Here is a 27,223-nt window from a genome sequence, read left to right as displayed (position 1 = left end):
AGCGCCCTACCACAGAGTACATCCTATAGCTCCACTAGGAGAGCTCTGCCACGGAACCACATCCCAGTAGCTGCACTAGGAGAGCTCTGCCACGGAACCACATCCCAGTAGCTGCACTAGGAGAGCTCTGCCACGGAACCACATCCCAGTAGCTGCACTAGGAGAGCTCTGCCACGGAACCACATCCCAGTAGCTGCACTAGGAGAGCTCTGCCACGGAACCACATCCCAGTAGCTGCACTAGGAGAGCTCTGCCACGGAACCACATCCCAGTAGCTGCACTAGGAGAGCTCTGCCACGAAGTACATCCCAGTAGCTGCACTAGGAGAGCTCTGCCACGGAACCACATCCCAGTAGCTGCACTAGGAGAGCTCTGCCACGGAACCACATCCCAGTAGCTGCACTAGGAGAGCTCTGCCACGGAACCACATCCCAGTAGCTGCACTAGGAGAGCTCTGCCACGGAACCACATCCCAGTAGCTGCACTAGGAGAGCTCTGCCACGGAACCACATCCCAGTAGCTGCACTAGGAGAGCTCTGCCACGGAACCACATCCCAGTAGCTGCACTAGGAGAGCTCTGCCACGGAACCACATCCCAGTAGCTGCACTAGGAGAGCTCTGCCACGGAACCACATCCCAGTAGCTGCACTAGGAGAGCTCTGCCACGGAACCACATCCCAGTAGCTGCACTAGGAGAGCTCTGCCACGGAACCACATCCCAGTAGCTGCACTAGGAGAGCTCTGCCACGGAACCACATCCCAGTAGCTGCACTAGGAGAGCTCTGCCACGAAGTACATCCCAGTAGCTGCACTAGGAGAGCTCTGCCACGGAACCACATCCCAGTAGCTGCACTAGGAGAGCTCTGCCACGGAACCACATCCCAGTAGCTGCACTAGGAGAGCTCTGCCACGGAACCACATCCCAGTAGCTGCACTAGGAGAGCTCTGCCACGGAACCACATCCCAGTAGCTGCACTAGGAGAGCTCTGCCACGGAACCACATCCCAGTAGCTGCACTAGGAGAGCTCTGCCACGGAACCACATCCCAGTAGCTGCACTAGGAGAGCTCTGCCACGGAACCACATCCCAGTAGCTGCACTAGGAGAGCTCTGCCACGGAACCACATCCCAGTAGCTGCACTAGGAGAGCTCTGCCACGGAACCACATCCCAGTAGCTGCACTAGGAGAGCTCTGCCACGGAACCACATCCCAGTAGCTGCACTAGGAGAGCTCTGCCACGGAACCACATCCCAGTAGCTGCACTAGGAGAGCTCTGCCACAGAGCTACATCCCAGTAGCTGCACTAGGAGAGCTCTGCCACAGAGCTACATCCCAGTAGCTGCGCTTTTTTCACTTTTCATTTGCTACAGGACTTCACTAAGACCTCAGATGGCTGTTAAACTTCCAGTCCTCCTGCCTCAGATTAGGAAGTAGCTGAGACTGCAGGCACCACACACTTCCTCCTCTGCCTTTACCATTGCAGGAGAGAAACCTTGGCTGGAGGGGGGGGCTTACACAAGTGTGCTTAGGCAAAAAGGCAGATCCCAGGTTTGTTACTATCAGCAATATTTACTCTTTCTTTCCTGATGGAATTTCCTGACCAGAAGACCTAGAGGAAGAAAATGGGGTAGCAAAAATACCCGCTCTCTGTCTTTCCCACACACACACTCCCTTTATTCTGTGCCCAGTCAGTGCCTACTATCTGTTTATGAAAATTAGAACTTTGGGTGCCTTGTGGAGACCGTGTGTCAGCATTAGGGGGTTCACAGGGTTGTACTGCCAACCAGAGACTTTCCCGAAGAGTCACATGGGTAACAAAAGCTGATGATTGCATCTCACGAGGTGAGGTTGGCAGTGTGACACCCTGACTTAAGAGGCTGTGTCCCAGGACCCTGCTGTGTGTCCTTTAAAAGTGGTGTGACCGCTTCTATAAGCTGCTTTTATTGAGTCAGGAAGACTCAGACATATGCCCTTTTCTCAAAATTGGAAAGCATTTAAGGTGTTAAAGAGACATCCACGTGGTCACCCAGAGCCAGTTACTGGGGAGCTGGGAGAGCATCAAGGTTGTGATGGGTCGCCCACCTCTGAGGTCAGGCAATCCAACAGCCCAGCATGCAGAGCTGGCATCTGGGAACCTTGAAGAAATCTTGTATTTCCGCTGTTCTAAAATGTGACACCTTCTCTGGGCAACAATGGGAAATTCTGTCCCTCAAGGGATTCTGCACAAACATCAAGGAGCCCAAATCAGTAGTCCAGTGCCTGGCACCCAGTGCTGACTGGGAGGTGGATAAGGTGGTTCCATCTGGGAACATCTATTTTCTAGGTCTTCTCAGTGTCCCTGTGCCCACACAGCCTTTGTACAACTCTTCACAGTGCTGGGGCTGTGTACACTCAGTTAAGAGTCTGCACTGGGAGCTTCGCTGTGTGAGACCCACACGGGCTTCAGGGAACCATGCGAAGTCCAGAGGCCTCAGATAATCTGCCAGATCTCTGCACCGCCATCAAAGGGAAATTTAGAAAATATTGATCAATAGCTACTTGTAAACCAGTTCCCGCCCACTGCAAACTGGTTCCCGCCCACTACAAACCAAGATGATCAGGACCTACCTGTACACACCTGGGGCAGGTGTTCAGGTGCTTCCGGTCACAGGTGCACCCTGTCACTCACACTGCCCCGTGCGCCTCACCTGAGTGTTGCACAATTCACTGACTTTAAAACCCAGGCTCCTGCATGATTCCTCAGAAAGATGAGCAGGCTTGGCAGTGGGAACCGTGAGGAAAGGTCACTTCCCGCATTGTATTCTAACTCTGACACTTGATTGTCTTTAAAATAAAGTACAATGAGCGGAGCGTGGTGGCCCAGACCTTTAATCCCAGTGCTTGGGAGGCAGAAGCAAGCAGATCTCTGTGAGTTTGAGGCCAGACTGGTCTATGTAGCAAGCTCCAATCCAGCCAAGACTACAGAGTGAGACCCTGTCTCCAAAAAAAAAAAAAAAAAAAGTGATTATTTAAAACCTGCCCCAGATCAGTGTTGAATTATTCATTCGCCACTTGTGAATGGAGCCTGCAGGGAACTGACCCAGCTTCTTGCTAATGCAGAGCAGCCCTGGGGACCTCTCGGAGAAGCCACAGTCAATTACCTTCATGGTCCTGCTCAGAGAACAGTTCTCCTTTGGGGGAGTAAGGCCTGGGCGGGACAGAACTCAGGGACAGGGGTGTGGGGTGACTGCACGGCCACTGTGGCCATTGCTTCCATCATCTCCTAACACAGCTGCCAGTGAGCGGAAGCCTCTGCCTTCCAGGGGAAATCCTCAGGCCTCCATTGCATGCCTCCCTCTTAACCTTTTAAATCCACTTCTCACCTCTCTCCTGAAATGGCAACCTATGTGGCCTCAAGCTTGAGCATCTTGCCAAGGCCCACAAAGGAGAGGGAAAGAAAGGTGCTTGTATTTGAGATGGATTCAGGAAGTGTACCAAGAGGGACCCAAGACCAGCTGATATGGAAGGACTGCCAGTCCCCCATCCCACCTCCTCTCAAGATAAAACACACATGTATGCATACACACACACATATGCATGCACACACAGTATAAAGGACAGGGGTACACATCCCACCAGTGGATCCTGCCATCACTCAACTCATGAGAGCACAGGATGCTGTTTGTCTTTAAAAGGCAGATGATATGGCGGAGTTGTTAAACACTTTCCTTGTATGCATGAGGACCTAAGGCTAATCTCAGAATTCAAATTTGAAAGGAAGAGGAAGAAGGAAAAAGAAGAGAAGGAAAAGAGGAAGAAGAGGAAGGGGCAAACGTGGTGATGAAGCACCCGTGATCCCAACACTTCTGAGGCAGAAACTGGAGGATCACAAGTTCAAGGCCAGCCTGGGCTACAAGAAAGCCTAGCTCGAGGAAAGATAGAAGAGGGAGGGAGGACAGGAGTGGGTGAGGAAGTCCAACAGCTGTAGAGCCGTGAGACTGAACAGCTGGTTCCTTGGAGAAGCATGATCATAGGCTGACCTGGTTTCTACATAATCCGCTGCCTCTTCAGCCTGAGCAAGGAAGCAAGGGTTCAGGACAAGTGGGTCTTAGAATCTGGGATCAAAATGAGGGGAAATGTCCCGACTGCAGTAAACTCCTCTCAGACTCCCCTAAGGCAGAGAGAGGCGGGGCAGGGCTAGCTATAAGACTCTAGGGCAGTGGTTCTCAACCTTCTTAATGCTACGACCCTTTAACACAGTTCCTCATGTTGTGGGGCACCATGATGCTGTCACTGTTATGAATCATAAATACCTGACGTGTAGAATACCTGGTATGTGACCCTGCGGGGATCACCACCCATAGGTTGAGAACTGCTCTAGAGGAAAGCGGGTCCCTGCTCCGGGGGTGCTACAAGCCTGATTTCTCCTCTCTCATCACCCGCTCACCTTCCAGCGCCCCTGAGTCCAGCAACCAGGGCCATGGTGAGGCTTTCCTCTTGAAGCTGTATATCTGGTGGCCACACTGGCTGCAAGCAAGGCTTCAGTTTGGCAGCTGCTGCTTTAAGAAAAGCTGAGGTCAGCAAGAGCGTGAGGAGGTAAATGTGAGACAGCTGGTCCAGGCAGACACTCAAGACAGAAATACAGAACCAGGCAAGGCGTGGCCTGCAGAGGAATCCAGGCGCGTGTCCACGTGCACACACACCTGCCTATGTATGTGTGTCAGGTGCGCAAACACAGAGTCTCACACAGGTGTGTGGGTGCACTCTGCAATGCTTAGGAACAGCGACGAAGCTCACCTCTCCTTACCCATGACCAGCCACCGTCATGAAGAAACAGAGAGAAGAGAATCAAGTCCACGATAGGGAGAATGTGCTAGGGAAGGAGAAGCATCATCTAGAACAAGCAGATTTCCACGTCCGCGTTCCGCAAGGGCCCACATGTCTGGGAGAACATGCCTTTCCCACCAGGCTGGCCGCTAATTGCCTTCGACGGTTTTCTCCCAGGCAGAAGCCTGCGCAGGTCTGGCATTGACGTTCACCAGATTTTGTTATTACATTCGTCTCGCAGCTCTAAAACAGTAGCAAATATGTGCAATTTATTTAAACAACACTGGGGAAATTAACGCCGCACAAAAGCTTCCTCAGCAAATGAAGATAAAGCTGGGTTTTTAAGCGGGTGTGTGAGAGGCTCTTGGAGCTTCCAGTCTACAATGTGGCTTTGGCAGCAGCAGCTACCATGAAAGAGACTCAGCTGTGTGAGGTAGCCTGGTGGGCTCTGCCTCACCACACACTCAGAGACTGGGGACAAGTCCCAGAGGCTGTCCTTCGGGAGAGGTCCAGTTGCTCACATCTGGCCAACTCAGCAGATATGCTCTGGATGAGGACAGTCTAGCAGGTCCGGTGGCCGCAGAGCTGTGGTTTCAGCTGTTCTGGGGTCAGAGGCGTGAAGATCACAAGGCCAAAACCTGACTGAGCTATAGAGTGAGCTCCTCTCTTAAGATGAGGAAGAGGAAGGAGAAAGGGAAGAAGAGAGGAAGATGGGCGCAAATCGTATGCAGGTCGTGGGATGGACGCTTCCCGTGGGTTATTCTTGCAAATGGTGCCAGAGCCTAGTGCCCCACGCATTACCACCCGTGATTGTGTGCCCAGACCCATGAGGAGGTGCCATGGTGTCTTCCCAAGGTCTCTGCAGCTTGCCGGCCCTGAAGGGTGGCAGCAATCCCTTCCAGCAACTCACTAGTGTCTACCCATGACTACTACGGGTCAAGCCAGCTCCTTGTCCAGCAACAGCTGCTGCGGAAGTGCCAAGTGCACCCCCCCACCCCAGGACGCAGTGCCTCACCCCCAACACCGGGCCTCCTGAGACTGACCCTGGTCACTGGTGGGCCAGCTTCTTTTTCGGGAAGTCTACCCTCCCATTCATGACCACAGTGTTGGAGTCTCCTGAGCAGTGAGTCCATGTTTATAAAGTTGCGGGGATGGCCCCAGTTAAACCAGCTTCTGACTCACTGACTTATTCTCTCCCTGCAGCTCGGTAGAATCCCCCTAGGCCTCCAGAAGCCCGATCACCCGTGGCCTGGCTCCTGAAACCATGAAGCAGCAGCCAGTCTTCCATCCTTGCCAGGCCAACACGAAGACCCCGTCCTGACCTAGCAAACCCAACTTCAGTGGTGCTAGGCCAGAGCCCCACCCATCCACCCCACCCTGTAAACTAGGAAGGTTGCAGTTAGAGCCCTTGCTTAGCACGCACAAGGCCTGAGTTCATCAGGTGAGCCGGCACCTGGGACTTGTGAGCCTTGCCACGAACACGTGTGTCTGAGAACCAACAATGTCCTTCACCCAAGGACACAATAGAAGCATCCAGCATGGCCCGGAGCTGGCCAGGCATGGTACTGAGGAACAGGTGTCTCTAACAAGCCCCTTAGTGTAAGCTGCAGGTGTGGGGCCAGCCTGAAATGCAAGCCCTGCCCCCTCCAGCTGCCAGCAGATTTAAAAGCCAACCGGGGAGCAGGGAGACTTCTCTGGGACTTCCATGGGAATATGTATCTCCTCAACCCCACTGCACATCCCAGTGAATGCCACTCCACAGGACTCAGGACTCCAGAAGTGAGAGCTGGCACTCGGGAGGCTGAGGCAGGAACATGGCTGTAAGTTCAAATGAGTTTCAAATCAGCTGGGACTACAACATTTAAAGGTGTCCGTCCACAGGATGGATGCTCAGGCTTTCTGTCTGTCTTCAGCTGACTCTGAGGCTGTCTGTCTGTCCATAGGGGGTGCTAATCCACGGAGCAAGTGCACAGGTTCATCCACATTGAAGATGAACTTTACCTTATTGGTTTGGCAGGGGAAGGGTGTGTATGTCGCTTTAATTTGTGTTCTTGATTCATAGAAGATGTCTACATGTTTATAGATGTTTGGTGCCTATTGTGGCATGTTCGGCACATAGCAATGTGTGTTCTTATTATGAGAGAAATTATTGATTTAAAAAAGATGTTTATATAGGGGCTAGCAACCCTTTGTGAGATCTCTTTCAGATTCGGTTGCTTAGCACAAAGATGTGGGTTCCAAAAGAATTTAAAAACCAAAGAAACCCCTTCGCTGTGGTCCACTAAGGTGCTATGTGGACTCCTTTTTGTGGTTTCCACTTCTAATTCCACAAAAAAGACTTTCACCCTTTTCCCAGTGTCCCCCACTCTTCCACACCAATAGGGGAGGGCACAGACACTCCTAACAGGGGCCTTTGTGTAAAAACCTGACCTGATATCTCTCACTCTTCTCCCTCAGAAAGGAAAGACAGCGGCCCTGGACCCCTCTCAGTCCCCGAAGGACACACTGCTGCCGTGGCCCCAGCACCAGAGCTCCGGAGGGCTGAGGAGGCAGAAGCGTGACTGGGTCATCCCGCCCATCAACGTGCCAGAGAACTCCCGCGGGCCCTTCCCCCAGCAGCTCGTCAGGGTAAGTGGACCCGGCTGTTCTTAAGGCAGTCTGGACCCTCCAGAACCAGGGCAGGTTCTGAGGTGTGGGAGGCACTGTGCAGTAAAGAAACTGGCGAAATGTGGAGTCAAGGCCACTCTGACGGGATGTTCTGCCGACCGGCCTCTCGGGTTGCAGCGACTGCTCTTCAGAATTATTTGCAGCGCCCTGTCCTGTGTGTGGACGCTGGCGTGGTTCAGGTTGTTCTTTGGCCTCTAACGCCTGTCTGTGATCTGATTGTGTTTTCCCCTTACACATCTGTGATGACAGTCACGTGATGAAATGCAGGGATATGATCAAGGAGAAGCCCCATGAAAATGAGGGTTCTGGGCTTTGCAAGAGTCACGGAAGGCCAGAGTATGTGGAAAGAGGCGTCTGTTCTCAGGCTGGCTCTATTGTTCGTTCCTTTCCTTGTAGACCAGAGTTGTGTGTTTAGTGTGCAGATATCATCAGAGCTCCCCGCCAGCTCTTCATCACTACTGTCAGCCCCAGGGGGTTTCCTAGTCTATCCTAGAGGGGCAGGGGATTTATAGTAGAAACGCTGGCATTGGTGCTGAGACACACACCCAGGGACACTCGGTGGCAATGACCTCTGCTTCTGCGCACACTCACCACAGGGGGTGTGAGGCTTTCCTGGAGCTGCCTGAGTCAGAACCAGACCTTGGCCCGGGAGAGGAGGCTGTCCAGGAGGGAAACCCCACGGGGGAGCCTCTGCTCCAGGCTACTGACTCACCCACTGTCCACAATGGCTCCTAAGATGATGCTAAGGGCAGCCCTGTGGTCCTCACTCTGTGCACAAGCCTCAGCCTCTCCAGATGGTGGCTGCTTCTGGCAATCACCGCAATGTCACCTACTGAAGGGTTTTCCCCAAGTCTTTCCTTTTTATTATAAATCAATTTGTTCTGAGAGGGCTTTCATCCAGCCATGCTGTATTGCACGCCACGTGCAAGGTGGCTATGAACATGGCTGCCGACACAGAAGTCGCCTCCATGAGAGCCTAGCCCATGGGGACAGCAGTGTGTCTTAGAGATGCACCAAGGCCCTGCAGAGAGAGCCTCCTGAGCCTCATCCGGTGCAGAGGAAAATGCAAGGGGGGGTGGGGAGAAAGAGATGCCTGAGCCACCCTTGCTTTTCCGAGATGACCCCGTCTGCAAATCTCAAAGTATTTCTAGGACATGGGCATGAACTGAGTGGGACCCAGGCAGCATATGAACAGGAGTTGTGGCTATGTGCCCATCAAACCAAATTCTTGAAAATAAGCAGCAAGCAGAAGCTCGATTGAAAACTCCCAGTCAGTCATCCCCAGCCTCCAGGAAGCTCTGCTCCAAGCTGTTCCCATGGGCAGTGAGTGACAGGTGAGCTGAGGGCTCTGGTCTGCTCACATCCAAAGGGAATGTCTGGGAACAGGCAGTGGGGAAGGATCAGGAGCACTGTAGCATCCCCAAATCCTTGGCTCCACTCTTATTCTACAGACAGACTGGAAAAACATAACAAGACCATAGGATGCCCTTATGGGCAGAGCCATACTGCAGAAAGTGCTACCTGTATACCACCATGGGGGCAGGGGGCAGCTGTCCTCTGCTGGGCCTGAGACCCGAACGGATGTGTCAGTGGTCAGGGATGGCCAGGCATGGTTAGAACTGAGGGAGTGGCCACTTACTCCTACCAGCAGAGACCTGGGTCCACTGTCAGCTGGAGACCTTTCTTCTCAAGGCGTGACTATTAGAGTTGAGCTCATGGCATGTCACAGATGCTGTGTGTGTGGCTTTCCATAGGGATGGCTGCATAGCAGGGGCATTTTCCTCTCCTGGTCACACAGACGGGGGAAAGTGTGTCTGGACGCAGCAGAAGCTGCCAGGTGGGCAGTGCCAGCTGGTGAGGCTTGCAAGTTGAGTTCCTAACTGGCAAGGAGAACAAAGAAACCATGGTTCGACTGTACACACAGCAGCCTGCCTCATATACACAGCATGCAAGCCTACACACACATGAACACATGGCAACCCACTTCATATATACACACATGCACACATACGAAACCTAATTCATACATACCATCCCACTACCTACAGATACATGTAAACATACACACACAGCCCACTTTATACATACATGTATGACCCATGCACACAAGCCCGTTTCAAACATCTACACCTGCTTACACAACTCACTTTGTGCACACGTGTGTGCACACCAGCCCACTACATGCATCCATGCACTCACACACACATCACTCCATCTACACAACCACATCTGCACCGTGTTCTCTTTTTCTGTTCCCGACTCTCACAGGGTGCAGACAGCAACTCTGGGTCTACTCTGCGTTGTTCTATCCACAGGAAGCCTGTGAGTTTTCTGTCAGTGCTCCAGGGCAGTGCTCCAAAAGCCCACATCAGAGCGTGAATGCAGCTTGATGGGTGGGCAGCAGAGCTGACACACTCCGAGGTTCAGCTGGGATTAGCTAGTTCCGTGCTCGTTAAGGCATTTCATTCTGATAAAATATGTTAAATGAAAACGTGGGTGGGAGAAGAGGCAGAATGTTCTTCCAAACCCCAGTTAATTGTCGGCGTTTTCCTTGGAAGGAATAGTGTCTCTTCATAAGTGCTCACTCTGCTGCACAGGGGACAGATCACTGGTGTGTCCAGGAAAGCCTGGTGAGAACAGTGGAGCTAGGAGACTAAGCCATGCAGGTGCACAGTAGGAGCTGAGCCGTGGGGGTCCACATGAACTGAGTCACACCAGTCCATGGTGGAGCATGGGCTGAGCCACACAGGTCCATGGCAAAGCATGTGGGGCCATGGTGGAGCGTGACTCCCATCAACAGGGCTGCTGAGCCCTGTAGGCTTGTAGCAATGTATGGCATGATCTTACTGGTTCCACCCCACGGAGCTAGCCCACAGCATCAGTTCAGGGTACATGAGGAGTGGCAGTGACCTTGGGGAGACATTACCCATAAGTCCCAGCCATCTTTTATCCTCAGATGGAGGATGTGTGGTTTAGAACAGAGTGTACTCAGAACCCCTTGTTTATGCGTTCCCAGTTTGGCTCTGTTGAGAGGGAGTGAGTGGGCCCCTTAGGAGGTGGCAGGCAGGGAGAGGTATTCAAGAGGTGGCCGACACTAGCATCCTCCAGACCACACTGGGCTATGAGTAAACAGTCTCCAACATCACACACTTTGTGCCACCAAGACCTAAAGTCATAGAGTCCATTGGTCACAGACAGAAACCTCCAAAACCAGGAGCTGAAGTAAACCTTGCATCTTTATGGGTCAGTTATCAGGTGTTTGTTACAGCAACAGGAGGCTGACTAGCACAGAGGAGGGAACCATTAACAGCCCCTGAGCCACCCTGATAGCTCCCAGAGGAACTGTGGGACAGGGTATGGTCCCTAGTCAGGTCCCAGTGCTGGCCTGAACAGCATGGGGTATCCCTTTTCCTTTTTTGGAGATTTGAAAGGAAGAATAGAGAATTCTCCCTTCCGTGGCAATCCAGAAGCACCAGCCATCAGCTTCCTGCTTGTCCCTCCCGATTGGGTTCCCTGTCTCCGGCGGTGCTGAAGGCGCCTAACGGGATGTCAGCACAGGCTTTGAAAGCTGCTCGCTGCTCTAATGTGCTCATGAAGTTTGACTGCTGGCAAGATCCAGGGAGGCTAAAACAGGACTTGTAGAAAGAGGTCGACTCCGCAGCTGAATCTAATGAAAATTCAGAATTCGTTAACTGGGGAGGTTGTCTGCGGCGGCACAAATTGACTGGAGACAAGGAGGAGGAAAGTAGTGGTCTTGGGGACAAGTGGTTTAATTTTGGGAACTGATATTTGAGGAGACAGGAAGCCGCCCTGCAAAGCAGTCCGTGGGGCCCCTGCTAGAAAGGGGGCCCCAGAAATAGCTGCAGAGGAGACTGGAGGAAGCTGCCACAAATGCACTCCGAGCAGGGACTGTGCCCAGCAGGTGACAAAGGCAGCATCTGCAGCAGAGGGCTCACAAGCAGCAGTGGCGGAACTTCACAGAGGTCACCTGACCCAATGATGACAGCCACGGGTAGCTTAACCAGTCAGAGGCTGAGGGTTCTTCTCCCGTTTCATGTGTATAATGTGCACGTGTGTGGGCATACTTGGGTGGGTGCATATGCACATGTGACCATTTAAAAACTAAAAAGGCAGAAGGGGAACTGGGAAGACGCTCAGCGGTCAACACCAACTGCTCCTGCAGAGGAACCAGATTCTGTTCCCAGCACCCATATGGAGGATCCCATAATCATCTATAGCTCCTGTCCCATGGGATCTTGATGCCCTCTTGTGAACTCTCACATGGGAAAACACACACATACACAGTGAGAGAGAGTGAGAGAGGATAAATGGATGGATGGATAGACAGACAGACAGACAGGTGGGTAGATGGACAGTTAGATTTTTTTAAAGGCAGAAAAAGCATGGAAGGCATGGTAGGGGCCAGGGGGAGACAGAAAGAGAAAGGAGCGGGGAAGAAGGACGGGATGGAGGAAATGCTAGTGCAACCATGAGCATAGCACACAGAGAGACTCCACCAAATGAGGTCTGTATCTGAGTTTGTCTAGCAAGAGACAAACTTTTATGTATTTGAAGATGGGGTGAGTTTCCCTTTTACACCCAGAACTGACTGTTTAGCAACTGCAGGGGATTGGATAATGTAGACAGAGAAAGGGAGACTGATTGGTTCTTCCCACAAGAACCCCTCCGTAACAGGTTTGAAAGCCCCACTGAACAGTTCCCTCCAGCAGGAAAGAGCACACCAGGTCTTTGTCTTGAACGAGCAGGAAGTCAGCCATCTTGAATATGTCAGTCTACCTACAGCCTCTTCTGTCTGTTTTGACTCCTCCTCCCTCTGTTCCTCTTCCAGTTTCACTTCCTCAGGGAGCTCATCTCTGAAGTCATCCTGGGTATCAAGTGGCCTCTAGTGTATTTCCTTGGTTACCAACAAGCCTGAGAGTTGGCTCTTCATTTAGCCTGGGGAGGTTCCCACTGAGGAGACGCCACCCTGCGGGCCACTCCCTATCTCCTGAGATGCCCCACTTCTCACCCAGCAGAGCTTAAGTTCCCAAAGAGATAGGACACCCTCAGACCCAACACTGCAGACAGAGCAGATGTTTCTGAGGACTTATGAGGTGGCCAGATAGTTATAGGACCCCAGGCTGCCCATTTTCATGGCCAGTCCACAGTCATCAGAAAGAGTGTCAACTTGATGACCATCACCTTAGGAGTTCTCTGGGTCCTAAATCATCTCTTACTAGCTGTTGTGGCTTAAAGTGATGTGTTTGTGTGTCCAGTTGACAAGGGATGGACTTGTGTTAATTAATCTCTACTGTTAACTCAATTAGACTAAAAATATCCAGTGCTCTAGTGAGGTTGTCTGTGAGGGAGTTTCCAGAGAGGCTCAGCTGCCCTGAATTTGGGCAGAACCATCCACAAGCTGGGATACTGACCTGAATAAAAAGGAGAAAAAGATCTGACACCAATATTCCCCTTCTCTTGACCTTAGTCTGCTAAGATGCACGTAAGCAGGCCAAGCTCCTGTCACCGCCATGACAGACTGTCCCTCTCAAACCCAGAACCAAAACAAACCCTTCTCTAAATTGCATTTGTGAGATATTTGGTCACAAAGAGAAAAGGGAACTAACATACTAACACTCCTACAGATGATAAACTGGGGAAATTCACTTGAAAGTGTCCCGTAGAGATATACTGGAGACCTTAGAGAGAAAACAGTCCTAGGGAAGAGTGTGTTCGTGTGGCCTCTCTGGTTCTGCAGCAAAGACTGGACACAGCCCTCCTCATTGCGGAGTCTCTAGAGCAGTGTTTCTCAACCTGTGGGCTGCGACCCCACAGGGGTCACATATCAGATATTTACATTATGATTATAACAGTAGCAAAATTACAGTTATGTAATTTTGTAAATAATTTTATGGTTGGGGGTCACCACAGCATGAGGAGCTGTCCTCAAGAGTGGCAGCGTTAGGGAGGCTGAGAACCACTGCCCAGAGGAGGTCAGCAGGCAGCAAGGGTGGAGCATGACACCACGCAGCTGGGTGGACCTGCAGTCCAGACGGGAATGCCCCATGCACCTCTCCCCCAAACAGCACCTGCAGACTGGACCTCTGGGAGGGGTGAACAGGGGGCCAGAGTCGAACACATGCTGTAACTGTCACTCAGCAGGAGGGACGCACTGCAAGGATGGCTGAAACTGCAATCCCCAGAGACACAGCCCAGTCCCGAAGGAAACCGACACTCTCACGGTGTGTCCCCTTTCACACCGTGTCCCCTGGTCCAGGTAGGAGTTCCCTGCGAGCCTCGGGATGAGGAGGAGGAAGTAATTCTAAAGAGCACCTCAGCGGACAGGACAGGACGGTCCCCCACAAGCATCCCTGTAATTACACAGTGTTCCGGTTCTGCTGTCCTCACCGAATCCCCGGGGACACGAAGAAAGCAGGGTCTCCCACCTCAGCTGCCCTGTGTTCTGTGATTGAATCGGCCATGTGAAAGCACTAAGCAGGCCTTTGTATGCGCGGTCCTGTCTGAGCAGAAAATGTTCTCTCTCCTGCTTGCCTTAGTGGCTATATTGATACCGCAGAAAGCTCCTTATGAAATGACAGCAAAATCAAATTGCCGCAAGTGCTCAGATAATTTATTGGAGAATATTCAATTAGAATACATTAATATTTTAGATTTCCATCATCAATCTACTGTCAGCGATTTAAAGCCATTACTGAACTGCTGGCTGGAGAGGGTGCATTTAGGTGAGGGTAGAGGCACCTACCCAATTGGGCTCTGTCGTGGCTGGCAGCAGTATGAGAGGCTCACAGCGCTGGACCAGCTCTAGGGTTGAGGCCAGATGTGGTCAGGATGCTGGGCAGTGGGGTTCCTGCCACTCTAGGTCGCTCAGAGGGAAGGAGAGTAGTGGGGCTCTATGGGATGTGGTCAGTTCCAGGTGACCTCAGATCTTAGTGGATCTCCCGAGACAGCAGGGCCACTGGAGGCTTCTTTCATGGTGTTAAGGAGTTTCAGGTCTCAGGCTCTGGGAGGGCTTGAGGGAGGTGGTCACCTACCATCACTGCTTAACAATGCTGGGCATCACCACTTAGCCAGGGGCCTGCAAAGGTCATGTGGTAGAGCCGGCTTCAGAGTCGTCATGGCTTTCTTCACATTTGGGAGGACAAGGGGTCACTGATGACAGACTGTGACTTGAAAAAATATCACCAACCAGAGGTGACAGGTAACATCCACCCTCCTCTAGGTGGCCAGGAAGGAGCCCAGCAAGTCCTGTGGGGACAGAGGGTGTAGGCTCTCCTCTACCACTAGTGACAGGGGGAGTCCCACCACACTAGTTCTGTGTCCGTGGAGGAACGCTGCAGCAGGGCAGATGGTCTCGCTAGCAAGAGTGGAGGGCAAGCAGGCAAACAGCAAAGTTTCCTTCTCCCATGTCCTTCTATCCGGCTGCCCCCAGAGATGCCACCCATGCGTAGGGTGGGTCTTCCCACATTCAAATACTGTGATCAAGAAGATCCCTCACAGCTGTGCCCAGCATCCAGCTGGAGTCGAGTGGAAGACAGGGAAGGCAAACCCTCCCTCACAACCTGGCCTGGGATAGAGGTGACCAAGCATCTCACCCTGTGGATCTGAGGTCAGGCAGCCTTGTTCTAAGCCAGCAGCCCAGCTGCATGACTGTAGATGTCGGGTGTCTCATTGTGGCTGAGCTATGCCTTGGCACCTCCATGCCAGGCATCTGGGGTGACCACTGGGAAGCTAGGAGCAGTTGTGGGGGCGTGGGCTCTGCTCCTGCTGCACATCCATCCTGCACGGCTGGGTGTGTGACACACCATCTCTTATCATTGTGACCAAATACCTGGCAGTAAGCAGCTGGAGGGTAGGGGAGTTCATTCTGGCTGGCAGTTGTCAGAGTACAGGTCACAGTGACTGGAGCTCGGAGCAGCTGGTCACATTGTGGAGGGTAGGAGAGTTCATTCTGGCTCACAATTGTGAGGGTGTGGGTGGTCAGGGTAGCTGGAGCTCAAAGCAGCTGGTCACATTGCAGGACAGTTCATTCTGGCTCACAGTTTTGAGTGTGCATGGTCATGGTGGCTGGAGCTCGAAGCAGCTGGTCACATTGTGAAGGGTAGGGGAGTTCATTCTGGCTCACAGTTTTGAGGGTACATGGTCACGGTGGCTGGAGCTCGGAGCAACTGGCCACACTGCGTCCACAGTCAGGATGTAAAGAGTACAACATGCTGATGCTCCCCCACACACACTTCTCATTCCTCTTCAGTCCAGGACCTCAGCCCACGGAAAGGTGCCACCCACAGTCAGTGTAGATCTTCCTCCTCAGCCAGTCCTCTCTGAAAATTCCCTCACAGATACTCCCAGAGCTGTGTCTCCTGAGTGATTCCAAACCCAGGTTGGCAGTGAAGGTTGAGCGTTGCACTGTCCCTGTGCCTCAGTTTCTCCCCTGGTCCCATGGGTTCTCAACAACTCTCATCTCAGACAGCGGCTGCTCATTGGGCCATGCATGGATCTTTGGCTTGTGCAAACCTACCTGCTCCTTTGCCAGCTACTTCACACAATTCCACAGCCACGTGAGAGCCCACAGACCAGTGTGTGTGGACTCCTTAGGAGGAGATGCTGGCACGGAGCTCAGCACAGAGGCCACAGAACAAATGCTACCTTGCTCAGTCCATCCCTGGAGGGTTGGTACTCATGAACAGAGGCTGTGAGTATTCCAGGGGCCAGGGGCTGTGGATAAACTGCTTCCTCCTCCTTTGAAGAGGAGGGCAGGCTTGGCAGTGGTCCTTTTTGTGGTCACATACACAGGCAGAGACTGTCCAGCTAGTCCACAATGTTCTTTGTATCTTGCCCATCTTCTCTCCCTCTCTCTCTTATTAACTTGCTCAATGCTTCATTTCAAAGCTGTAGTCAATAAAAATTAGCCTCTGCTGACCTGGCCTCATTCCGCAGCAGAGGGCCAGGGGTGACAGCTACTTTATGGCAGTCAGCGTCCCTAGGGATCTCACTAAGCTCTGGTCTCTCTTAATGCAAATTTAAAAAGCTTCTAATATATGTTAAATAAATATCAGCCACTTGTCAGAGCCGTGGTTATTAAGGATTAATTTTATAGCTGTTACATTTCTGATCAACTGTTACTTATAATTAGCCCCTATAAATGTTTCTAAATAATCAGATAATATTTGAATAGCTTAAATACACTATCTTGTTCCATTAATTAGGAACTTACATTTAAACAGTTGGAAATGTGGAGTCTTGTTGTGGAGGGGTCTCATAGCTGGCTGGTGTGTGTGTATATATGCATGCACATATGTGTGTGCATGTGTCCCAGAAATGAAAAAGAAACTACATTTGTTTCATGGGATAGATGGTGATTATATGTGTCTGTGTACATGTATGTGTTCATGTGTATGTATGTGTGAGCATGTAAGAGTGGAGGCTACAGGTTGAATGAAGGTATGCACCTCCTTCATTCACTCTCCTTGGTTTGATATAGTCTCCCACTGCACCGGGAGCTCACCAGTTTGGCTAGGATGTCTGGCTAGTGAGGCCCAGGGCTGTTCCTGTCTCCACCCTACTCCTGACACACACCCAGCTCTGGGGTTACAAGCAGCTGCTGTCACACCAGGATTTTTCAAGGGTACTGGGCATTGACCTTTGGTCTTCCTATTTGCATGGCAATGATGCTACCCAGCCCTAGAGGCTGGTTCTTAACCCCATGGACAGCTGAGGATGCAGCCAAGTCTTCAACAACCCTAGCAGGAATCTCTTATTATTGTGTATATGCGTGCATCCATGCACACAGGTACTGCAGTGTGTCTGGGGAGGTGAGCGGACAGCTTTACGAAGTCAGTTCTCTCCTTCCGTCATGAGTTCTGGGTTCAGACCCATATGATAAACCCTTCTAGTACCTCTGTCCACTAAGACATTGACCAGCCTTCTGGAAAGCTAGAAAGACTGACACTTAGGAGTTTCTTTTTCCCCGAGGAAGCATGTTGTGAGAGGAGTCCACTTGTTTGTTCCCGGCCACTCAGCCCCAAAACAACCACACAGAAACTGAATTAAACCACTCTAGCTTCTTATTGGCTAGGTCTTACATCTGAATTTAACCCATTTCTATTAATCTGTGTATTGCCATATGGCTGTGGCTTACTGGGTAAAGTTCTGTCCGGCATCCTGCATCTGTCTCCAGTGGGGCTCCATGGCTTCTCTGACTCCGCCTTCTTTCTCCCAGCATTCAATTTAGTTTTCCCCGCCTAGCTCTGTTCTGCCCTGCTATATGCTCAAAGCAGTTTCTTTATTCATTAACCAATAAAAGCAACATATATACAGAGGGACTTCCCACATCAGAAGCATTTGCTGTTTTTGACACAAGCTGTCGTGTAACCAAGGCTGGCTTCCACCTCACCTTGGAACAAAGGTGACCTTTAACTCCTGATCTGCCTGCTTCTACCTCCGGCATGCTCTAGGATTACAGGTGTGTGCCGCCATATCCAGCTTATGCACCGCTGGGCAGGGATTCCAGGGCGTCATGCATGCTAATCAGACATACTCTGTCATCTGAGCTGCATCCCCTGTCCCCAGAACCTTCTTCATGTACAGTTTTAACCTAGAATCTCACCTGACATCTACGGTTAGCTGAGTGGCCCCGTGTGGGTTCAGGAGTCCAAGGGCCACACATTCTCCCTTAGGGTTGAAAGCCAAAGTGTCTTCCATGGAATCAGGATTGTAGCACTTAGTTCACTGTCTTATGGCACTGTCTGGGACCGTGGAGTCTTTAGGAGGTGTTGCTGGGGTGCTGCCTCTGGAGCCATTCTTTCTGTGTCCTGACTGTGGTTGCGGCTGCCCCATCATGTCTTCCTGCTGTGACGGACTGAAGTCCTCCGAGAGGCCATGATTAGGCCCCTCTTCTCCCTCTGCCAGGTGATATGTCAGAGCAAATGTATCACATTTGCTGCCCTGGGGACATAGAACCTGAGCCTGCACACTGGGGTGGGTGTGGACATTGAGTCTGGGTCATCCCGGTTCCTTGCAGCATCCCTCCTCCAACCTCGGTGAGCCTGGATCGCCCTACACAGTGTGCAGAGTAGACGTGGGCCCTTTAAGTCTCTCACAGTGTGCAGAGTAGATGTGGGCCCTTTAAGTCTCTGAGGTCCGAGGCAGCCTCCTGTGTTGCTTCCCTCCACTCTCCTGCGCATGCTCCCTGCTCACACTTACTCTCTGACATTCCTGAAGTTCAGAAGTTTGAGATCAGGTCCATTGGCCAGAACGAAGGCTCTAGCAGGCCATACCCCTCAGAAGGATAAAGGGGCTATCATATTCCTATTCTCCCCAGTTCCCAGAAGCCCCTGCACCCTCCCTCTGAGCTCCGTCCTTCCTCCCAGGCCCACAGCTCAGCATCACCCAGCCACCCTCCACACCATCACCTTGTGGTTCGTTTCTCCATCTAAATCTCTTCTCCTCACAGAGAGACCCCATGATGGCTTCTGGAACCCCCTAGAGGACTCTAGATGCCCTCAACTGGCCACAGCTATGACCCCTTCTCTGAGGACAGTAACATTCACAGGTGTCAGGTTTAGCGCCTGGACAGTTGGTGTCCTTCTATTGCTGGCCACCTTGCTCCAGGGACAGAGCTGTGGCCCCTCACAACCATAGTCAGCACAAACATGGTTCCATCTGGTCTCTGCCTGTTTCAAGGAGGCTCTTAACCTTCCTCATCTCTTGTAAGTAAGGGTGCTTCTAACAACCGGTATCTACGCCGTGTGCTTTGCTGGGAACTTGAAACCCTCCCTGCCTGGTTAAGCCCAGCTGCAGCCTGGCGTGAGGCAGTACACACTGGCCATGTTGTTCCCAAGGGGGCAGCAGCTCAGAGAGCCTACCAATGTCAAACCAAAGAGATGTCATTGCCCACACAGAGGCAATGACACACCATCCTGGGCAGGGGAGGGTTAAAGGCAGTGGCTGGAGGAAGTCCCCAGACAATTCAGCTTTCCCCACCTCTGGAACTCTGCTTTGCAACCACCACAGTCCAGCAGGTGGCCTTTGCGGGAACAAGTGACACTTCTCCCTGTCATTCTCACGGCCATCCTTTGTGGGGTATTCACAGATGACTGCAGCTCAGAGACATTTCCTCCTAATTCTGCTTGTCACGGGCCTGGCTCTTGGTGGTGGGCAGCTGGCAGGAATGGGTGTATCCAGAATCACTGACTTGATGGCTCTGGACAGTCAAGGAACCTTCCCCTTTGTCACTACCCACCTCCTGCTTGCACACACCCCCCACCTGCCCACAGGTGGCTTACCATGGCTCACCTGTGAGTTGTCCAGTCTCTCCTGCAGTATGATGCTACCATGTGCCCATGAACTGCGCCCAGACCTCCTCTGCAGGGCTCAGACAGCTCTGACCTTCTTCTGAATATGTTCAAATCATGAGGCACCAGATAGGAACTTGGCATGCTTGGCACAACCCATCCAAGCTGGCAATTAACAGTGCCACAGAGAGAGACATAGCCAGAGCACCTGTCCAAACCAATTTCCCTGAGCTTGGTTATTTGAAAGTCTAAAAAATCCCTAACACTAAGAAGCAGGCAGTGTTTAAATTTACGTTTGGTTCCCAGATGAGACCTTCTGGTTCAGCTGCTCGACTTTATTTGGAAATATGAACGGTAACTTGATTACATGTTAAGGAAGCTGCGGCTGGGGGATTTCCATCAATATCTTTTTTCCTCCGAATTCCTCCTCTTGAGGCTGGAATCCATTCAATTCCGAAGCAGGGTTCCAACACTGTGTGTGCAGAGCTGATGACAGGGGCCAGGATGAGCTCCCTTGGGCTGATGCCGTAAGTCCTAGGTGAGGCGACCCAGACTGGGAATTCCAGAGGCTGTGGTGGATGCCAACTTTATTTCTAGCTCCCAACCCAATTGCTAGGCCATTAAGCTGTCAAAACATGGAAGTCCATTATAAGAAAAACTTCCCATCCCAGAAGATTTGTGGCTTAGAATACTCAGAGCTAAAACTCACCCACCCACTCTCTGGAAAATGAAGGCCATGTGAAACTAGAATCTGCCTTCTGCCTCCTCCAGGAGGCATCATAGACATGGCAGAGTCAGGGATGGGGGTGTGGGTAGGAACTCTAGACAGAAATGGATGTTTTGTGCTATTTACCACCCCCCCCCACCCCGTATCTTCTGGCAGGGGAGTGGCCACGCCATGACCAACCTTACCAAAAGAGGTCCGTTTTCTCCAAGGGGGTGTGTTTCTCGTAGGATGGAAAATGTCAGGCTGGGTCTTCTTTGAGTCTAGGAAGCCACAGTCTGTGCAGAAACCAGCCTGCCAGCCAGGCTGCCTGAGATGCACTGTGGAGGCTGGAATGGAGAATAGCCCCTGTGTTGAGCGCCTGTGGGGCGTGGCTCTGCAGAGACACCCCCATGTGTGAGCTAGTTTTGCCCAGATATGTCAGGAGGCAGGTGTCGCCAGGTGCATGGGGCAGATGAGGAAATAGAGAACTGAGGTTGGGTCGGCAGGATGGGAGACAGAGCTCCACAGGCCCCAACCCACAAAGGGCGTGTCCACGGGCCCCACCCACAAGACAAGAGAGGGCATGTCCACAGGTCCCAACCCACAGAGGGCGTGTCCCCATGAAATGCTCAACCTTGGAACCACTGAGCACTTTCTCTTCCTGTTGGGCAACATCTGGTGCACGCCTTTAATCCCAGCACTCAGGAGGCAGAGGCAGGCGGATCTCTGTGAGTTCGAGACCAGCCTGGTCTACAAGGGCTAGTTCCAGGACAGACTCCAAAGCCACAGAGAAACCCTGTCTTGAAAAAACAAAAAAAAAAAAAAAAAAGTGAAAAATCCTTGACAATATTTTTCCAGGAAGCAGCTTCTATTCCAGCTAAACAGCAGAAGGAAAGGCCCTGGGACCGTGATTCCACCACGGTCACAACACCGTGGCCCATTTCAGTGAGGGGTGGACACCAGAGTGTCCACGTGGTGCTGGGTCCCCATCCTGAAGGAGACAAAGCCGACAACACACAGGGCAGAGTCAGTGCCTGCCTCGTTCAATAGTAGGCCACATGAGGGGGCTTCTTGCCCGCCAACAGGATAGCTGTGCAGGCCCACATTGTACAAGGTGTGCACCAAGATAAAAGGGAGGGAAAGTGATCTCATGCCCATTTGAGAACCTGGGGAATGTTCCAGGCTCGCTCGCTAGAGAGATGCACGTGAGCATCCATGCATCACTGACACATACACCCGTCTGAGCTGGCAGCAGGCTGTGGATGGGTCCTTGCTGTGACTGTCAGCACTGCTCAGACCCTGAGGACACCACCTCCTCTTAAGTGTGGGGGCATGGGAAGGAACCTTGGTACAGTAAGGGCTTCTGTGTGGCAAGTCCCCGTCTCCACATCATGAACGGCAGTGGTGACTTGGCATCTTGGTACCTGCTCCTGTCCCTAGGCAGAATGTCACGGCCCCTTGGCTCTCAGAGAGGGCTGAGGACCACTTGGTATGTTCCTGGGTGTTTCTCCAATGCACAGAGCAGAGGCATGCAGAAGAGCAGGCTCCACCATCCACGACTCCATTTTCAAGAGAGCAGATCTTTTTTTAACTACCAAGGAGCCCTCTAATAGTGGTTGCTAAGAAACTGCTGCAGTTGGTGATTTTGCAAACGTCTCGCTCATTCCCTGATCTTCCAGTTTACAGCCCAGAGCCCCCACCTGCTTGACAGTTCAACAGCAGAGCTGTGGATCAGCTTGCGGGGAGGAACAGTCTGTAAGGTGGATGCCCTTAGGAGAAGCCCAGCAATGCTGGACGCAAAGAGGATGCAGGAATCCCGGGCTGACTTCTGTTGCCACAGCATCCCCATGCCCTGGCCAGCTGATACCATGAGTGGGGAGAATTGGAGCTGAGGTTTTACTGTCAGCCTTTGGTAGCAGGGCATCTGGGTACCCCCAAACGTTGTGATCTAAGGCTCTTGAAGTTCAACTCATTGGATCAAAAAGTCCCCATCTTTTCTCTCTCTCCTGAGGAATGAAGCCTCCATCTCACCCCCACCGATATTTAGGCCCTCTCATTAGAGGGAAGGGTGGGCATCAACAGGTCTTTCCTAACCAAGTGCAACCTTAGTGATATAAGCATGAGGGGGAGAGATGACTGAGAAGGGCTCCTCAGTCCAACCCATGTGGTGAAGCCAGCCTGATTAGATGTCACCTCCAGGGATGACAAACTGCACAGTGGTGTAGGGACCACGGCCCTGGCAAGAAACAGGTATAAAGTTGGGGTTAGGATGTCAAAGGTTGAAGATCATTGCTCCTCAGCCGGTTCTTGAGGAAGACTTCGCTTTCAGACTCTCCAGCCATCTTCTCCAGCTGTTCTCCACAGGGCAGAAACGGTAGCTCTGAACACAGCACCCCACTCTCCGGCATGCACACAATTACAGCCCAGGGCCCCACACCCCTGCCAACACACAATCACAACTCAGGGCTCTGCTCTCCTGCAGACACACAATCACAACCCAGGGCCCCGCTCCCCTGCAGACACACAATCACAGCCCAGAGCCACGCTCCTCTACAGGCACACAATTACAACCCAGGGTCCCACTCCCCTGCAGACACACAATCACAGCCCAGGGCCCTGCTCCCCTGCAGACATACAATCATCACTAATGCATGTAGTCAGGACGGGGAAACATCATACTCCCATTTCATGTTTAGGACAAACACTCCATTTAATCCCTGGAGGTGTCTCTCAGCCAGCCACTCTTAGGACTCCTTTGGAATTCAAGCAGAATGTATGCAGAAGGCATGAACATGACTTGAAGCAGACCCGGTGCCCCCCTGCACCTCGAGGGACTCCCTGCAAACACTCTCCCTCTTGATGTTCTCAGCCGCCTCTGGCCTTTCAAGTGTGTCTTGTTACCACCTCACTTGCATGCCTGCCTGTGCCCAGAATGCCCTACGTTAGCTGGCACCAGTGACAGGCACCCTCTCCCACACCTACTTCTGCCACCTGCAGTTAGATCCTATGCATTGCCAATGCCCTGTAACTTAAGTAGGCTCGCGTTTTAAACCAAACAGCCTGATGATTAAGGATAATTTATGTGGCCATTGATCAACAAAACATGCCATCAGTTAAGTGAGAAAAAAATCTAATAAATGCAGTGATGGCTAAATGATGTCAGTGTCATAGATGGGTGTAGAAAATCCCAGGGAACTCAATGATGTCATTGTCTTAGATGGGTGTAGAAAATCCCAGGGAACTCAATGATGTCATTGTCTTAGATGGGTGTATGACCATCTACCAAACAGAGGAGAAAATCCCAGGGAACTCTGTTGACAGAAGTTTCTGTCCCGCCTGGTCCCACAGCCATTCAGTCCCAAAGAAATACACAGAGGTTGACATTAATTGTAAACTGGTTGGCCTATTAGCTCAGGCTTCTTATTAACTCTTATAACTTATATTAGCCCATAATTCTTGCCTGTGTTAGCCACGTGGCTTGGTACCTTTATCACTGAGGTGTTCTCATCTTGCTTCCTCTGTGTCGACTGTAGACTGAACCTTTCCTCTTCCTAGAATTCTCCTGTTATGTTCACCCTGCCTATACTTCCTGCCTGGCTACTGGCCAATCAGCATTTTATTAAAACAATACAGGACCATTGTGCCACAGCAGAACTCAGTGATGTCATTGTCATAGATGGGTGTGTGTTCATCCACCAAACAGAGGAGAAAATCCCAGGGAACTCAAACACAAGAGACTCCTGCAACGCCTCGGACATTCCATTGTCAGGATCCAGTGGCCACGAGACCTTAAATTTAGACTAAATTACTTCCTTCTTCCAAGGAGTACTGTGATAAGCTCCTGAACACACGAGCTGTCAACCCAGCCACAGGCATTCTGAAACAGGTGGGATGTGACCGTAAGCTCAGGAATCTAATTAATCTGTAGTATTAGATGTTGGAGCAAATTGCAGATGACACCAGGAAGATGGCTTGCCTGTTATCTGCACGGTTTACATAGCTAAAACCAACTCCCCAAACGGGGTGGGGGGGAGGATCTGATGCAGGTGCCACTCTGTACAGGATCATTGTCCCAACGTGCAGGGTGATTAGACATAATTATAGCGTCTCAAACATGACCCTGGGACTCATTAGTGCCTTGCCTCGGGGGAGGAAGGACACTGAGAGTCCACAAGGATATCCCTGGGATGAAAGGAGGTGCAGGAAGCCAGAACTGGGGACCAGGGTTTCAATGGCATGAGAGGTTTTGGTTGAGAGCAGGCATATTTTCTAATTCAGGTGGTTGCTTTTACTAAATAAAAGCAGCATCTATCATACATATAAACATCACCGTCCCTGGGTCCTGAGATGAGGCAGGGGACAGCCAAGGCAGTGGAAGGGTGGCTGCCTCATTCAGGGTAGGGCAGAGGCTGACAGGCTCTGTGCTGAAGGGGGGCAGTCTGGGGCGGGCTCTAACAGACAGTGCTATCCTGCACACCCATAAAGTCCTGCGGGCATCCAAAGGAAGGGGATGAGCTCTCCGACACCTGGGCTGGTGGTGGCTGGTGCTTAGAAGGCTAGAGACCAAGATGGGTCTCACAGAGAGCACAAGGAGCCACAGGAGAAATGGGCATGTGGGTTGTCGATACTGTACCACAGACCTTGAGATGTTCTTCAGTTAAGAGTCGACCCACAAGCCCTTTCCCCACCATTATCCTGACCTAGTTTCTCAGACTCAGACTCAAAATCTAATCCAGTGTGTTCCCCCTTTGCACCAAGAAGTGAGTCCATCAAAACTCAACAGTGAGCCAGGGGGAGGCAGGGAGACACACGCATACAGAGAGCAGAGACAGAGACACTGGGACACAGAGAAATGGAGAGATGCGAACAAAGACACAGAGTGCTCCCACAAGGCATGGGGTCTCTGTGTCCCCACCCTGGCTCTCCCTACCCCTGACTCCCTAGCCAAACAGCAGTGACTCCAGAAGAGAAAAGCAAGTGTAGGCTTGTAGATCATTCCCCACAGCTAGTCCTGCCGGTAGTAGAGTGTAGCCCATAGGACTCAAGAGTTTCCAAGGACCCCAGACACCTCGGGCATCACAGCCCACCCAGAGAATTGCCAGGTGCTGCCACCTTCCCGGCTCATGCTGTTGTGTTTACAACACCAAGATCTAGGAAGGAACTGATGGCATGAATCAGGTGCCCATGGCCAGCAAGGAGGAGGACGCCGAGCTGATGGTTGGCTAACCCACCAGGCAGCCACTCTGGAAAGCTCACATCAGAAGTCATATTTTTAAAAACATGGGCGTCCTCCAACTCACAGCGCAAAGAAAACACAAGCTCAGCTGGTGCTAAACTCCAGGTGGGAGTGGAGATCGCTGGGGGAGGTAGACGTCCAAGGCCTGAAGTTCCTTTTTCTGAGATAATTAGTGCCAGTCACTGACATGGAAACAGTTGAATTAAATGCCCAATCCTCGGCTTATGTGGACAACCCACCCAGAAGGGACGTGGTGACCACCATTCCCCTGCAATGAAGATCAAACTTTTAGCAACCTGAAGCGAGGAAAGGCCAATAAATATTTAGCTTCTGTCTTTCTGATGGGAAAAGGAGCCTCGCTGTAGAGCAGTGAGCAGAGTTGATGGAACCAGCCAGTCAGAAATAGAAAAACAAATCAAAAGCTGCCTATTCCACAGTCCACCAGGTCCCCAGAGCTCAGGGACCCACCTCACTTTGATGCATAGAAGCCATTACCCCATAAATATGCCAGCTACTCCGGCATCAAGGGCCCCTCCCACAGCAGCCAGCTGGTTTTTAAACTTCCAATCTGGGGCTGCACCCGGAGCCATGGAAAGGGCTCGCACCTCCTCCCTCGGTGCTTTCTTCAGACCCCTTCACCCCCAGATGACACCATTGTACCTGCTTAGGATAACACCTAAGATTTACCGGGTTTTCACCAAAGCAGAGCTGAGCTTGAAGTGAAGCTGCAGGGCCAGGCGCTGGGTACCTGAGCCTTTGAGATTTCAGCAGCCCCCACCCGGCTTCAGGAACAGGCTCACCACCCAGGGACATGAGTCTGAGCAGGCCTCTATCTCCCTGTCTCCTCCCCAAAGTGGCCTCTCTTTCTAGTCACACTGTCCCAAAAGGCCTCAGGGAGGGATGAGCTCTTGACTCGGGTGGGTAGCCTGCCACTCCTCCCTATGGCCATCACCTGTTGAGTGGCAGGAGATAATAGCTCAGCAGCAGCCAGGTTTCTTTGCAGACAGCAGATACTAGGATTCGGACATGTGTGTGTCTTATAATTTGCATTTGTGCAAAACATTTCCAGCCTTTTGTGGCTCCTCAGCACGTGAGGAGCAGGGAAACCCTGAGTAGTGTTTCTGTTCCAGCCAGGAGCAGGTTGGCTATGCTCGCAGAAATATCAATGAATTACCGAGGCCTGGTAACAAACATGGCACCGCAGTAGGGTCCCTGGGAGAAGCAAGCATCAGGAGCCTGGCTGGAGGACACGGGTGCCCCCCCCACCCCGGGCTCTGAGAGTCAGACATCAACACATTCCACTGAGAGAAAGCCTATCCTCTGTGCCTTTAGATAGAGAGGACTTCTAACTACCACTGCAGATTTCAAAGAGAATGCCTAAGGACCCCTGAACCCCCTAGTTCTGGAATTAGCAGTGTAAACAAGGCTGGGGGAGGGTGTTTACAGAGCACCACAAGCTCCCTGCAGCTCCTCAGAGCCCCAGATTCGCTCTCACCA

The 27,223-nt window shown here is 51.8% G+C and overlaps 1 protein-coding gene and 1 pseudogene across 2 annotated transcripts in view; both read left to right on the top strand.

The window, feature by feature from the left end:
• The window catches only part of Cdh4 (cadherin 4), a 468,010-nt gene that overhangs the window by 355,558 nt on the left and 85,229 nt on the right, over positions 1-27,223 (top strand). For both annotated transcript variants that reach the window (XM_057781837.1, XM_057781836.1), the window contains exon 4: positions 7,264-7,434. In XM_057781837.1, the coding sequence (XP_057637820.1) occupies positions 7,264-7,434 (171 nt within the window). The remainder of the gene's footprint in view (positions 1-7,263; positions 7,435-27,223) is intronic.
• Positions 4,805-6,127, top strand: LOC130881085 (pancreatic progenitor cell differentiation and proliferation factor-like; annotated as a pseudogene).

Source organism: Chionomys nivalis, chromosome 9, assembly GCF_950005125.1.
Source record: "Chionomys nivalis chromosome 9, mChiNiv1.1, whole genome shotgun sequence".
NCBI classification, from domain to species: domain Eukaryota; kingdom Metazoa; phylum Chordata; class Mammalia; order Rodentia; family Cricetidae; genus Chionomys; species Chionomys nivalis.
Note: the sequence above shows the minus strand (reverse complement) of the source record. Positions and strands in the feature narration are given on the sequence as shown.